The sequence below is a fragment of the Atta colombica genome, unplaced genomic scaffold (genome assembly GCF_001594045.1).
Source record: "Atta colombica isolate Treedump-2 unplaced genomic scaffold, Acol1.0 scaffold155, whole genome shotgun sequence".
Lineage (NCBI taxonomy): Eukaryota > Metazoa > Arthropoda > Insecta > Hymenoptera > Formicidae > Atta > Atta colombica.
In genome coordinates, this window is record NW_017259245.1 from 2,053,509 (window position 1) to 2,070,131 (window position 16,623).

Sequence of the window (16,623 nt, forward strand, 5' to 3'; positions counted from 1 at the left end):
GCATTGCTGATAGCAGAAATTTTCATGAATACTTTATATATCGTGTTCTATGATAATAATGTACAAGATACATACTTATCATTATATATATTTGTATATGCATTTCTTAAACAGCGGCATTAAGATATCAGACATATTTTCCCAAATATGAAATTTCACTACCGACGAATGATATAAAATTCAAGGTAATGTTAAGACCATAATTTTTACCGCAAGTCTTTTGCAAATTTGGATAACAAGACATGGATTCTGAACAACAAGACAATCTAATGCTGTAAATCATTCGCCGCTTGCGTTTTGTTTTTGACTATGTGTGATAACCACACTTAATGTTCTAGTCAATAGAGTCTGCAGTAGGTATCGCAACAACGCAATAAGCCTTCAAGTGTTAGAAGCCGAATGATTAATTAACTGTCCAGCCCGCATTGTCATTCATCGTCGAAAGTTTCTTGAACTAGCCACATGCATTGTCTACGTGCGTTTGCGATTTGTCATGAATGACTATCATCGCGCAATCATTTCTAATTACTTTCACTAGAGTAGCGTTAATATTTTTCGAAGTAATTTTCTTCCGACGAAGTATTAATTATTTTTTTAGAGAAATTGTCGAAATTTAAATCAGTTGTATTTACGTCAGGCAAAAATCATTAAAAAATGTAATTATTACAAAAATAATTATCCAGAAAATGTTGGACAACTACATATCTACAATATTCAATTCATTGACACGCAGAAGTAGTTGGAGAACGTATGAAAATTAATTATGTTAATTTAAAGCTCTTCTGTTGATAGGCAAACGCAACGCGGCAAAGGTTAATAAGCGCGCAATTACACCCGCTGACCCGCGAGAAGGGTTTCTTGCTCGCCCTGTATCTAGTCTCGAGGTACTTCCAAGGATGTTATTTAGCAAACAGAGCGCTAAAGCTTTGCCCCCCGCCGGCACGTGCGCGGCATATGCGCCTTTTGCGTACAGCGTACGTGTTGAATATTGTCTTTGATGCACAGCCCGTCGGAAACCCTTCGTCTCCTCCTCGCATCTCCTTTCTCTCACGTCACTCTCTCGTCCTCTTACGGATCCAACTTCTCTTACTTCTAAGTCTGTCTCTGGCAAGTCCTCGACCAAAAAACTGCTTTGATTTGATTTTCTAGATTAACCTTTAGGGCGTCGGGCGCGTGGCGAACCCTTTCCTTTGCGCCCGTCTCCCTCTCACGATCCCTCTTCTCTATCCTTTCCCTTCCTTCTTCTTAGTATCAGGATCCAGCACGCGACCAGGTAAGGCGAAGACACTTTCGATTTTTTACGCACGATGACACTGATTAAAACAAACTTATTTTATGGAGAAAACGCATGTAGTAGATAAATATGTTGTTCGCAAAAAAAAACAAATTTTGAATTAGTTACATTTAATCAAATAAAACGTTTTAATAGCATTATCAATATCTTAGTATTAATCAAATCGAAATTTCGAAATAAAAATTATATTTAATATTGAAGAGCTTATATTTGAACAAATAATTCAATTGATATGTAATATACATTAAGCTAATAAAAAGTTTAAATAGAGATATTGTTATTGATTCATCATCGTATGACTAATGTGAGAGACTTGGAATTAATAATATTCTCTAATTAATATATTTTAATTTAATTAATATATGTTAATAATGAATTTGAGAAATCGGTTCAGAGACCGACATCGAGATGGCACCACTTCATCACTGTCTGATATCGTATTGATGTTCGCTACTGAATGTTAATATTTATCTTGATAAGCTTCTTTCTTAGTTAAAAAATAACAAGAAACAATTTTCCAGGATATTATTATTACAAGAAAAGTAAACTTTCGCAAATTTAAATAATAATATAGATTATAAAATGGAGTGAAAGATAGCGAAAATAAAAAAACAGCGAATAAGAAAGAAATAATTTCAACATAAAACTTAAATTAAAATTCGCATAAGAATAAGAAGAGGAATAAAATTAAATATGAATAAACGCTGACAATTAATTTTAAATATCTTTTCATTTCACGAATTTTGTCACGTCAATTCGATCCATTAAAATTAGCAGGTATGATAGTGCGCGAAAATATATTAAAGTTCCTTATTCAATCTTCCGAAGGAAGCTCGGCTAAGTTCGCGCCATTTATTAATTATTGCGATTAAATATATAATATCGAAAAGAAACTGGCGAGGTGAAGCAGTGCAGGACGGAAAACTACGTTTCCGATACGGAGCATCGAACTAGTTACAGGGGAAAATGGGGCGGACTACATGGGACAAGCATTAATTACTCATTGGACTTTCCTTCAATCCTCTTGGTCCTACCAGCCAGGACAGACGACGTCGATACAGTTTCTCCACGTCTTCGCCGAACTCAGTAACAACGGGGCTGTATATCGTCCATCCAATCTGCCGGTGGGCAATTTCGGCTAAAATACGATGTCGTCTGGTTCGTTCGCGAGACTCGTCGACCCGACTTATTGGCCTCTGTGATACACCCACCCTTAAAAAGGGGTTAAGATCGCGAAATCTTGCGCGAACAGTCGTATTCTTACGATAAATGCGGATATAAATGATAAACGGGAAAATATGATCGATACCTTATGAAACTGATAAATCTGATTTGCACCATATATCGACCCTGAGTTCTTCGAGAAATTACTTTTTTCGCATTGATTTTATATTCTTTGTGCAGAATAAGAAGAGTTGTAACTTAAAAACTCGGCTGATAATTAAAGAATGGCGATGAGCGAAGTATTCAAAAAATTCGCAACGTTGATTTAAACTTTTTTTATTGAGAATTCATTTCTCAACGAAAAGTATTCCATTAACGAAATTAAATATTTAGGAGGCTAAGAAAAGAAGGAGAAATAATTTGCGATTATGCATCGCAGATAAATCCTCATTCATCGTCTTAATGTCGCCACAAGCGAAAATATTTTGTCCCTTCAAATAACGATTCTATAGAAGATAGAATAGACTTTGAAGAGGATCGGGTCATTTTTCGACTTTTATTCAAAATAATGGATTTACAAGCGCGTCCACGGTGGCCAGCTGATCTTGTCGCGGAGAAAGACGGTCGCCCTGAAGAAAAGCATCGAGACAGCATCAAGTTGCACTTGTAAAAAAAGAAGGGCACAGAGGTGTCCGTCGGTAAGTCGAGACTGTCCATGCGACGAGGAGGTGCTGCGAGGAAAATTTATGTTGTTTGCGGTGTCGGTTTCCTGGTCCATTGTCCACCATTGTCCGAGACCCTCCTCCCGAGGTGCGAACACCTTTCGAGACGATAATCTGCTCGTATTATTATACGCTTTGTCGGCTGTTCACTTGTCGGTAAGCAGGAAGAGGGGATGGACCGACTCTCCATCGGCTACCTGACCAAGGGTCACTACGAAGCGCCTCCTTCCACTTAGGAAGTACAAGGTGGCCGGTCCCCTTTCCGGATGATCACCGACGAGGTCATCAGACAAGGGTCAGTCACTTCCGTGCATCTCCCTCCGTGAAGCAATCTGATCTGACCGGTTCACAAGTGAATCCGTCAGATCTATCTAATTAAGATCTCATTAATAATCTTATTCATAATTTTTTTATCTATTTTGTTCTCGACTTCAATATCGCATAAACGTAACTACTTCTTCACGATATTGTTTATTGTCCTTCTACAAATCGTGTCACATATTATACATTAAAAGTATTTTTGAGAACTATACTATTATAAAAACAATTATTTTTTATAGCGTTTTATCTTTTGTTTCAGTTAACGAATAAAAAAAATTAATAGGACACACTTCAAATTTAAAGTTATAAAGAGAAATTTGAGAAGTATTTACATACTCTTCTCACTCAGGACACATATACGCCCTACAGAAACAGCTTCGATTTACTAAAAGCAACATTAAACAGAGTGATAATTTATACTGTGTGTGAAAGCATGTGCAAGCTCTCTTAGGTTACTGATCCGAGGATTTCCTTCCGTGGCCACCCGTTATAATCTAATCCTCTACGACCGGCGCGCGTATGTAAACCACGTGGTGCGTATACACGGCGTCTCGCAGCATTCTATAAATACGACGCGTTGGAGACCAAGTTCAGGGGAATAGGGAGGAACGTGATGCTTTTATAGATATTCCCTTGGACTCGTCGGGTTCGAGGTTGGATCTAGTTATGCGTTCTCTCTCTTTCTCTGTACTCTCTCGCCTTTGGCCCCACGGCGAACGTTGGCCCCGCAGAAGCTTCGACCAGAGAACTACTTTCCCGTTTCTTAATGGGCACACTCGCGGAACCACTCCGGAATACCGGAAGCAAGCAATTAAAAGGGAAGAAAAAAAATCTCTCGCATAATGAACACGCGTCCTTGAACATTACTTTTCACGCGAATCATACGCGTTCGATACCTGACGGGTTCGTTGTCTCTTGGTCGCGTCGGCGAGACCTTGAGGAAGTCGTATTTACTAAGGAAGTGTCTGAAGCCGAGTTTCTACGAAACTGTCTTCACGCTTTTAATGTTTCCGCGCAGTAAGATTGCTATAATGAAGCAACAATACAATGGGGTTGTTCAACGTTAGAACTGATTCTTAATCTTACGTATAGTCTGTAACTTTCGTGTCGATACGCATCAAACATCTCTTTGAAACGTTCTTTATATTTTATAATGCGGTAAAATTAATGCAAATTGTGATAGTACTAATGAGTACAAATTCGTATTACAGTCTTTTCTTGAAAACCCTTGAGCTACTTAATTAATCAGAATTAAAACACAGTTTCAAATATAAGTTTCGGATTATCGTACTTTTCGTAATAAAATGAAGTTTCGAGATTATACTTATATAGAATTAAGACCGAACTCATTAAATGCTTTGTTCCAAAATCTTATACTATGTTTTATCTTATTAACAAGTTTAAAAAAGACATGGTCCTCAACATTTTTATTAATATTGTGTATTTGTATTGTAAGCACATAAATCCAATATATTTATCTCTGTTAAATATTGACAAATCATATTAGTGTCTAAATTTCTTTGATCTATAGCATAAGGAGTATGTCATTGAATGCCGGAAGGGGAAATGACGCTGTCGAACGTGATTTTCGGGTCGGCAAGCCAGATCGGATATTTGCTTTGACAAGGCGATAATGGGCGACATAAAGGAGCGACGTAATGGTCAAAAAGACGAGACTGAGGCAAAGCGGTGAAACAAAAGGCGACGCGAGAAATCACGTCCGGCCATTGCTCGATGACTGGAAGGCGGAATAAAACGTGGAAAAACTGTCAGCTTTCAAATACGAGGGCTTTCGATTGGTTGCGAGACGTAGAATTGCACGGCGGGGTTCTCGATTTTTAGCCCGATCGAGACAAGGAGACAGAAAAGCGTGAAGGACTGGCCGAGAAGAGTCCATTGTTACGACCGGACCAATTGCAGGACAGGTCCGCAGGAGGCCCCGAGTGCAAGAATACTATTATAAAAAAATGAGATTGGGGTCACAGTTTCTTACTCACTTAATCGGACGCGCGGAAATTACAATGGTTGCGACGTCATCATTCGTTACAAACGCAAGATGCAAATAATATTTTCCGTTAGCACCAATCAATTATAAAAAAATCGACAAAATTATCGAGATATGAATTACAGACTATATAATCATTCTAATATGAAAAGTTACATTTTCATGAATAAAAAAATTTGCTATAAAACTTAATATCGGTGAAGTATTTGGACATAATTTTAAAAAGTACCATACTTTTTTAAATTAATTTCAATCATCAGATAATTTTTGTAGAAAAGTACATGGATATTTGCTGAAATATTACAAAATTTAACTAAATACGGTTCTAAAAATAATTTTCTCGAACCATCAAAATAAATGTAAGAACATTCAAATTGCTTGTTAGAATATTAAAACTTTTTGCAGTGTTCGTCATGCTTGAGATTTCCACGTAATTATTTTAACAGTGCAACAAAATTTAGATCCGTATCTAGCTAAATTTTTAAATACTTAAGTAAAATAATTCTTTCCGTGTAAACAAAGCAATACAAAGAGCCCAAATCGTATATATTTAACAGATATGTAATCTCTCTGAAGAAATAATATCGTTTACGCAAAAAAAAAGTTAAAATAAATAATACACAGTAATTTTGATCTAGTAATCGCGGGCACACACGGAAAGTTACAAACAAAATATTAGGCAGTCGCGAAGTGCCACGAATAAATTTGCACTTCGCAAATCCGAAGCGTCGATGTATGGTGTTCGCAACTATGGCATCTCCGCGCGACGCGTCGGAGATGCACAATTCGAAAATTACGACGAGCTTCGCGAGCCACGCGCGCATTAATTCTCGCCCGAGAAAACTCGCGCGATCGTTAATTATTTCGCGTGACACGCTTCGGCACTTCGCGCGTTGTCAAAAGTTCGCATTTGGATGTTTTGCGGTGGCGTAACGTGGAGTTTCGTCGCGGAGGGGGAGGGAGAAGAGAGGAGAGGAGAAACGTTTTGAATAATGTAACAACGAAACCCCAGCCTCCGCCGTTCCCTATCCCCCTCCTTCCCTCTTTCGTCTCTTTACCGCGGAACTTTCTAATTAACGGGCAAGTGTGAGAGAGAAAGCAGATGAGAGAGGATGTGGGAGGAAAAGGGTGAAACCACGGTGCTGGACAATACAAAGCCACGGTGCGGCTTTGCGCTTTGCGTTTCGTCGCGTTTTCATTGGCGATCCTCGTTGCCGCTCTCGTTGCCCGCCGTTTGTTTTTCCATCATTGTTAGGCACTGTAGGCCAACATGGAAACGAACCATTGGTGCGTGGTTTCATCATCATTGGATGAAAAACATGTCCGCGATCCTAGTTGAATGGGATGATATCATGTTAGCGCCGGCCTATCAGGATTTATTTTATATTCCCACCAACGTAAATTTTTTGTATAATATTAATTTATTTATATTTATATTAACATTAATAATAATCAGATTTCAAATAACCCCAACTTTCTATGCGTGATTAAAATATAAAAATGTATAACAATCACGTAATATTTTCATTTTTCAATTTATTATTATTTTTTTAATTAATCATTATTAGTCGGTTAAATGAAATCTTGCGAAATTTTGAAACCATGTGGAATTTTTTCGTTCCGTATCGCCGGTCGTCTTCCCACGTCTACCGTAAAGTCGCGGCGTAGTTGTGAAAACGATTGCGGCGGCGATTGGAGACGCGACGACGAAGTTCCCAGGAGTCCACGAAGATGCGAGAAACGTCGAAGCTGAGTCTCACGAAAGGTGAAACGCATCGCGCGCTGCATTAAAGGCCACGCATGGCCATGCCTGAGAAATACTCTCGAAAACACGGCGGGGGCACGACGGGACGAGGTAGACGCGAATACGGAATCCGCGTGATGTCCAAGCAGCCGCATGTCACGAAGCAATGCAGCTGTATGTTCGCGAACGCATAACTATATGCCTATATGATTTATTTTGATCGAAAAATCGGGGAAAGGGGTTTTTCTTGAAAGGAGCGCGAATAAAAGGTACGGGAGGGACAGGTCAACTCTCTCTCTAGGACCTGTTTGCCCGTTCTCTCAATGGACAATGTCCTGCTGGCGGGTTCACAAAGGGCGACCCGCGGGTCTCGAGATCCTCCCACGATACGCATGTGGAGCGATGGATCGCGAGAGCGAGCGAGATGGTGAGCGTCTATGCGCGAGAGAGACCGCCTGTACCCCATTCAGAATCCGTGAGAACCAGATTTCATATTTCTCATAACCGTCTGGTCGTCGAGCGCGGAACAGTGGAACGCAGTTTTCTAGCGGCTCCGATCTCCCCGAGGCCTTTCTGATATCCAATGTGGTCACTGATTTCACCCGTTTGTTCGGCACTCATTCTCGTAGTTCGGCTTGAGATCGAGCTGATATTTTGGTACGACTTGGCTACGCTCTACTTTCCGAGGAGGGTACTGTTCTGTAAGATCGTGCGATTTATTGAACATAAGCAGAGTTTACTACTGGGGGGGATGAATTATGGAAAAATTTCATAACACGATATATAGCGACATTATTGTTAAATCCCACTTATAGTTTTTTTAATTCATTAAGTATTAAATTAATTCTATTGTTCTAAATAACTCATATTCATATTATCAAGAAAGTATTTAGCAAATATACGTTACTATAATTTATACTTTAACGTTTTTACGAGATTGATAAAGATTTACTAATATGTATATATACCTTAAATCATTTGCAGTCATGAAGTTTTAACACCAACTTTAAGAATGGGATTAACAAGAATAAAATAGCATATGTATTAACTTAGTTTTATTTAATATTCTGCAGTTATTCTTATAAGACATAATTATAGATTATATTCTAAATATTATTCTGACACTACAAAAGAACTATTTCCATTTACTCTATTTTAATGTTACTATTCTTAAAACGAAGTATAAATGAGATATAAAATATATATAAAATATATATAAAAACAATATATATAAAAATGAGATCTTATAAAAAATTTTGTAATTCAAAATCTTAGAAAATTACCTGCGGTCATCCAGTTTGATGCACCCTCACTACTCAAAGCGAGGTCAATGACAGTTTAAAAAAAACGTTCAACCTCTATTTCACTTGAAAAGAGAAAACCCGTTAGAGGTACCGTTTATGATATCGAAGATACAGAGGGAAGTCCTTAGATCGAAAAAGGTAGTCAAAGAAATTCGAGGAAACCTACGGCGAAATAAAAAAATCGATCCAATTGTCAGAGCGAGGTCGATGGACCTTTAGATCTTACCATTGGTCTGTCTTAAATCTAGTTCGCTCACAAACGGAGTTCGTTTTTCTGGTTGGTCTTGTTTTTTCACGACGTATATACACGAGATGCGACAGAGTGGAAGGCCCTGTAAGAGAGAAAAAAAACGATCTACGCACTAAGCGCCATTTTGAATCCTTTGTACGGGATAGAACGAAACGTACGGTGGTAAAACATGTCGGGGTTAACTCGAAAAACTCTTCGACCCCGCGAGAAAAACTCGACGACGAAGGGTGTTTTCGGAGAGAAATAGAAAGAGTAGAGAGATATAAGGAAGAGAAGGAAAAAGAACGCGAAAGAGAGGACAACATAATATAAAGTGGGGGTTATAAAAATTGTCCCCTCCATCAGTGCGCTTGCCGGTAGGTCCTTTCTATTCTTCTGATATCCTGTCGGGGCCCTTGGCCGGCCCTGTACACATCCGATGCTCCAGTCAGCATCCGAACATGGACGAAATGAGATCTCGTACACGGCAATGAGAATCGATCCGCGTTCCCCGAAAATTAAACGAAAGCGTCGCTCGCGAGGACGAAGAGCCCTCGCTAGAACGGCGATTTCGCGTCGCGTTCAATCGGAATCCACAACCGCGCGATCGATCCTCACGATTGATTCTAACAGTGAATTTGGCCCCAACAGGAATATTCGGATACACGTTGTAACGTAATAACTGGCGCAGGACGACGAGCAATGGCGCATAAAGGTAATTATGGCCGATATGAACAAGTCGGCAGTTTCTACGCAAGCGATGTTATCTCTTATCAGGCGATTTGCGCAAGACATTAATACAGCGTTGATAATCAGATAACTTAACCTGCGATGAAGCGTTGCAAGAAATTACGTGAATATATGATGCTACTCAGGTATTGAAGATATATAATTTGGGGGAATTTTGGAGAATTCCATCCAAATGTTATCACGACTCATCGAGCATGAAGAGATGTTTAAAGATTTCAATTTCTTGTTTGGATTTGGAATATATCTTCACTGATAAAAAATATTTTAACTTTAAGTAAATCATTTGTTCGAATAGCATCAACTAAATATTTACTGAATTTGATATGTTTGGTATAAGAACCATTAATTTAATTTAATAATCATTTTTTTAATAAATAAATATTCATTAAAATATTTAGTTGGCACTATTCAAATAAATATTTATTAAAATTTAATGCATTGTTCTCTCAATGTTGGATTTGTTATATAAAGAATTTTATGCTTTTTATATACGAATATAAAAGAGATTTCAAGTTTAAATGAGAAAAAAAGCAAATGTACCACCGTATATCGGATTATAGTAAATTATGATAGAAGAAATCATTTTTAGATAGCTAAAAGTATGACGTTCCAGACGCCGATAAATGTCGCGACGACATTCTATTATGGATAAGACGATATTTGCGATCACGTCACGGATCTGTCCATCTCGGGTGCGTCGATACAGACGTGTGCCGGAAATCTATCCGTTTTCCCGATCGGTTTCTGTATTTCGCCGGGAGATCGGCTGCCACGTACGTCGCGTCGCGTCGCGTCGCGTCGCGGTGGCAACGATGGTGGGCGTCCGAGATACCTCCTCGGTCGGCGAAGGAAATTGCCGCGACCCAATACTAATGGATAATGGAATTATTGGTTACGGTCGGAACTCGCCCTGGGGATGATCGTAATTCAATTGCTCCGATGTGTCCTCTGGACGTTTTGACAGGACGGATGTTCTAACAAGGATACCGCCTCGGGATATCTTCGCTCGTTTCTCTGTGTGCAAGCTATGTGCACTCACGTGAATCTAACGAAAATTTCGTGAAAAAACGTCGAATTCTAATGAATGTTCCGATGGTCAAACATAATGCAAGGAATTAAAGTATTGTCGTGAAATTAAAGGCAATTAGATGTTAGGCTACGATTCGACATTATGACAAATGATCTATGTTTATCGCTTTTATGGCAAAAACAAATTAAGAAACAAATTTAGATTCAACTTTGAATTCTCAATCAAAAATAAATAACTTTTTTTTTAATATAATCGTGTGCGTTTTTAAAAATTAATATAATAATATTATATATAGCATAGCCATGACATTTATAAGATTATAAATTAAATCCATCTCGTAAGGATTATACCATTAATCGACATTGTAAATCATAAAATTCAAATTAAATTGATTTTCAATCAAGAATCGGGATTTATCTGCGTTGGATGTTAAAGAAAAACAATTGATAGTATCCTACACAAACTATCGCGAAGAATCGATTCTCCGACCGATCTGGCGTATCTTGCTAAGGACATAAGAAGGAAAATTAATGTGAAAAACTAATAACCTCGGAACATTTCCCGCAGAGATTTCCGCGTCCTTCCATTCGTGGATGGAAATTACAAGGACGCCCACAATAGGGACCACTGGGCTTGGTGATCGCAACATTACGGATGTATAGGCCAATTTGTAAGCAATCCAACTTAGATTCGCCGGGCAATATTATATTTTTACGTTATCTTCCTTCCTGGCAATTCACATCCTCTCTCCCCTCTTTCCCGCATACGTGATTCGTTCAGATGCAACGCGTTTATTTTTATGCGGCAAGTAATTGTCCTCATCAAAATCAGAAATGTGTATGCAATCTAATAGTTTCGTATACTGATAATGATAATAAAATTGTTTCTGATCTTCCACATGAAATGTTTTATTGTATTAATGAGCATTTTGTTGCTTCGTTGTAAAATAATTATTTGAAAATATATTTTTCAAAATGTTTCTAAATTAATGAACTACAAATTATCTTCTTAATATCAATATCAAGTTTTTCCTCGGTTGTTTATTTTTTATATCTAATGAAAAATTTCAATGTGAAAAAATTACAATTTTTTTATGTTGATTATTATTAATGTATATATTCCTTGTTCGTTATTAATGTATATATTCTTATTAATACATTTACCGTAGTTTTCAAAATATACATTATTTTAGAACAATTTTTAGTGAAAGAGAAGTAACGTTTACACTGAAAAAAACTAAATTTTAGTAAATATTTGTTTGAATTGTTTTAAGTAAATATTTACTAAATGTAAACATATTTATTTGGTAGAGAAATTTTCAATTTGATTTAACTATCACTTTTTATTGAGTAAATATTCACTTACTGTAAGTAAATGTTTACTTAGAACTATTTGAAGAAATATGTATTAAGTATTCCGTAAATTTGTTTTTTATGCAGATTCCAATAAAATTGCAATATAACGAAATGCATTGCGGATCATACATCGCATAAAAAAACGACATTAAACGGTGGCAGAAGATGTACGTGGATAAATAGGCGGGTGATTTATGAAGTGGCGAAGAGACACGTGTCTACTCCGTTCTCTTCCTCCTTCGCTCACCTTAAGCTCGTAAGGCTGCCGGTTCTCGCGCAGGGGTTGCGGAGGGTTCTCTACGCTGCCGACAGTTTTGGTCCAACATCTGCCCCCGAAAAAACAAAAGCCCATTGTCGCTAACGACCGGTCGCGCGTCTCTTGTTTCTAACCGAGCGCTTTTGAATCGTAGGCGAATAACGGATCCGAGAGAGTCCATTCAGGCAACTCACCGTTCCTTCCATTCGCTCTCGCTAAACCTCTCCTCGGTCGTCGTATCCAACTCGACCGATTTTCTTTTTTTCACTGGCAACAGGACCACAAGCAGGACCAGACGTCGCTTCGCCTTACCTCCGGGATTTTTATCGAAAATTTTATCGGATTTTTACCATCATTATTTTGCTCCCTTCTTTCTTTCGCGTTCGATTGTCAACGACGATCTCGGACAAACGCGATTAAAATCTCGCGTTCCTACGAAGAATGCGAGACGTCGTCGAGGCACAATTGTCTCGTTCGAACACGAGTCTCGAGACATCGAGACTTTGCGAACTTATCTCGCTTCCTGCTACCGTCATTCTTCCGGTGAAAAACGAGAAGCTGCAGATAGCAACCGTGAAAAAAAGTTTCACTGCTCGTATGAAGCGATTCTGAATGGTAAAGCGCTTGAAAAATTGATTCTTATCGGAATCTCTCGATAGTTTAGATCTATTAAAAATATTTTTATAGCCTTGTTCTTGGTTGTAAAGAAAATACATCGAAGCGCTATCGATGAATTGTTATGGAATTGTTATTGCCGAGATATATCGTTTGAGCTGTGGTAATTTTACAATGTCATTAGGAAGTGAGAGAATTTATAAATATATAGTAGATCGGGTAATCTTTGTGTTCAATAAATTCTCTATATTTGGCAATGTATGCAAAACAGGATGCCAAAAATCTCTTAGAGACTTATACTCAGATATAATTAAATAATTATCAGATATAATTAAAAATTCATTATAAAAATTTTGTCTCGATATAAATTCAATAAATTACCTAAATATTTTATAGTATATATAAAAAAAAACAACTATAAAAGTCGATTATAATTATTTCAAATATTTCTTTAATTATTCTCTACTTAGAAATAATTATAATCGGCTGAAAACTGACTATAACTCAAGTTCAATCGGGATGTAATTCACATCTTAAAGGGTTGAAGCATACTCGAGTTTGCGCCCTGGCCATTGGTCAAGCGAGCTCCGCCCAGAAAGAATCGAACGCCGTCGCGCACCGACGAAAAGTGAGAAACGAAGAAGGAAGACAGCAGTAGTTAGGGGTATAAAGGCTGCAAAAAATAAAGAAGCGAACGAAAGAGAAAAGCGAAGATCCCTCGAGAAGCGCCACGAAAGTGAAACAAAGATACGTAACAAAAACGGAGACAAAGGGAGAAACGAAGACTGGAACGAAGGGAGAGGAAGGGGAAGGGAGCAGAGAAAACGACTGCCAAGACGGTGGAGGGTTTTTCTTGTTTCATCGCGAGCTTGGTGTGTTCCCATTCGGATAGATACGGACACTCAACTCGACGAGGGAAAGATCGATGTATGAAACTCTTGCCAATCTCTATGTTAATGCGCGAAATGTATGAGAGAAAGGACATAAGACATCGCGAGGAGTTCTGGTGTAGTTTCTCTTGAAGGACACTCAAAAATGAATTGTTACGTCTGCGGCTGACCTCGGGCCCTTTGCCCCTTGGACGACGGTGAATTATAACGGTTACATAAGAGGAAATTAGTCCTGTTTGTTACGAGGAAAGTTCTCTCATCCAGATTAGGCGAATACCGTCTGCGGTCTATTTATCGTTAAAAGGAAATGGCTAAGATTGAATCATGAAAATAAAAAAAAAAAGAAATTTTAATTTCAAAAACGAAATTTTATGGGAAAGAAAAGAATCCCTTTATTTTCTTATGCATATGCAATATACATGGAAAGAATGATTTTGCTCAAGTATTTAAAAATTTAATTAGCTGCTAAATCAAATTTGAAAATAATTTTGTTGGATCATCAAAGTAATTATGCAGAATGCTTAAGCGTTTATGACGACGCTGCAAAAAATTTTAATATTCTAGCAAATAATTTGAGTATCACACATAATTATAATGATACAACCAAATTTTTTTCAGATCTCGCGATCTAAATTTTTATATACTTGAGCAAAAAATTCTTCTCTGTTCTTACTGCTCTTTTTCTATGTATTGATATTTTCACTATTTTCTATGAAAAGCAAGATGTGTTATAGAAAACGTTTTCAAACTCGTTATTCAATTTCATTAAAATACACATAATGTTTAGTTTTGATTTCCTTAATTCAATTAATCGCTATCATACACACACATACCTATACAAATACAAGTTTTACGGCTCCCAGCGAAACGAAATGCTCATCGAATCGTTCGTTTTGATATCTCATCACGGGATTATGACTGCAGTCAGTTAATAGGTATCGTAAATTGTAATGATTAATGCCTCGCTGTGAATAATGCGCAAGACATATGTCTACACTTGGTTATATAATGACATCTATAACATGTACATATCAATAGTAATAAGCCGATACTGCTTTCACTATTCGTAGTTGGAGTCCAGAAACGATAATTAGGTTTCCTTTTTTTGCAACACGATTGCATTAATGTGCTGTTTATTATACAATAGAATTGAATATTATGTACCATCAAATTTTATCATTTATGATTATCATTTGAATAACGTAATTTTATATTACTAATATAGAGAAAATTATTTCTCAAGTAAACAACAGTGATAGAAATATTATTATTTTCTTTCTAAACAGAAAGCTTGTATATCTAAAGTCCTATTTTCAAAACGATAATCTTGATGATCGTTTAATGTTTTTATAATATCGCTATCAATTAATAATTCAAGAACAATAATGTTCAAGAAATTAATGTTCACATTACTATCCCAAAAATAATAATTAAATATATAAAAATTATATAATTAAATAAGAAATAAGTGTAACAAAGTCGAAACTATGTATATTTCTCTTTCTCCCTAAAATTTTTAGAGTGAATCTCTAAAGAATGATATCTTATTTTTTTTTTCAAAATTGGTTCAATTTTCATTCTTTAGAGTGAGATTTCAAAGAATTTAAAGAATTATCATACTAACTCGTCAACTATTTAATAAAAATTCCATCTAAACGAGATGTATCTTTCTCTGTTACAGCGGAAACCTCGCAAAGTACTACGTCCCCAGACACCGTCCAATGCGGGGGCTGCAGGGCGTCCTACCCCCTCGGAGAGATTGTCCGGTTCATCGAGCACAAGGTCAATCATTGTCGGAGCACCCTCCAGGGCTGCCACAGTCCACCGGCAACGGCCGCGCCGGAGGACTCCGACCCAGAGGACGCTCTCACTCTGAAGACCACTGATCCGGACTCGAAGTTGAACTCGGTACCCAGCATCTCTGCGCCCATCAACAAGAGAAGCGGACGACTGGAGAGTCCGCCAACGCCTCAAGGTCCAGGACCGGATACCGGAAGTCCGATCGACCTAAAGGCAAGTGCCAGCTCGACGCCAAAAAGACGGACGGAAGCACCAGATGAGGACAAAGAGGATCTTCCGAAGAAGCAGAAAACCGAGTCCGTGGATGCTGATACGAACACAGTAAATTCTGGTAATTTCTGCACTTCTCTTTCTCTAGATTATTTTATTACATATTTTATTTCAAGTAACAAATAAATATTGAAGCATATTGTTAGAACCAATCAATAAATTTGCATTGTTGTGAAATGAAATATGCAACGTGAGATTCAATCATAAAATAATAACTCTTATGAAATCATTTTAAAAATTTCCGATTCCCAATTTCGCGTTTTGTATCATAGATTCTGAATTTGGCAACGGTCTGAACGAGAAAATATATCAAGGATTTCCTATATCGTAGTAAGTGTGCATCGAGGAAATTATCGTGCAGGGAAACTATATTTCGGAATCTTTCTGGTTTGGCGAATTGTTGGTTTGTTCGAAAAGGGCGATAGAAGGTGTTTTAAAGTACAGTTATAGGGGGCTGCCATATGATGTCGAACCTGGCCGAACGAACACGAACAATGGATCAGTGAATTCGATTTTTGAATTTAAACCGCCCGCTCAGGGATTGGGGTGAACCTGCCCCTCATGCCTCCTTTCCCGCCGCTCCTCTGACCCCCTTTTGTCAGGCAGTACATTGTCGTATGTCGAAGGGTTTAACGCGCGAGCGTTCTTATTTGGCGACGCGACATTCTAGATACGAAAGTACTACATTAGCTTCAGGTTTTTTTTACGTAACACCGAAACACGAAATTGAAAAATTGTTTTAATTTTTTAAATTGTAAATTTGAATTATACATGTTTACAGAATGATTGTATTATAAAAAAAAAGGAAAAGTTTCGAAAGAGAATTATATTTTATTCAACTAAAATTATTATATTATTTAAAATAAATTTAAAA

The 16,623-nt window shown here is 37.5% G+C and overlaps 1 protein-coding gene across 1 annotated transcript in view; it reads left to right on the top strand.

Moving 5' to 3' along the window:
- Nucleotides 1–16,623, top strand: part of LOC108685605 (B-cell lymphoma/leukemia 11A) — a 32,034-nt gene that overhangs the window by 4,120 nt on the left and 11,291 nt on the right. Inside the window, exon 2 of the mRNA XM_018190473.1 lies at nt 15,361–15,810. Within this exon, the coding sequence (XP_018045962.1) occupies nt 15,361–15,810 (450 nt within the window). The remainder of the gene's footprint in view (nt 1–15,360; nt 15,811–16,623) is intronic.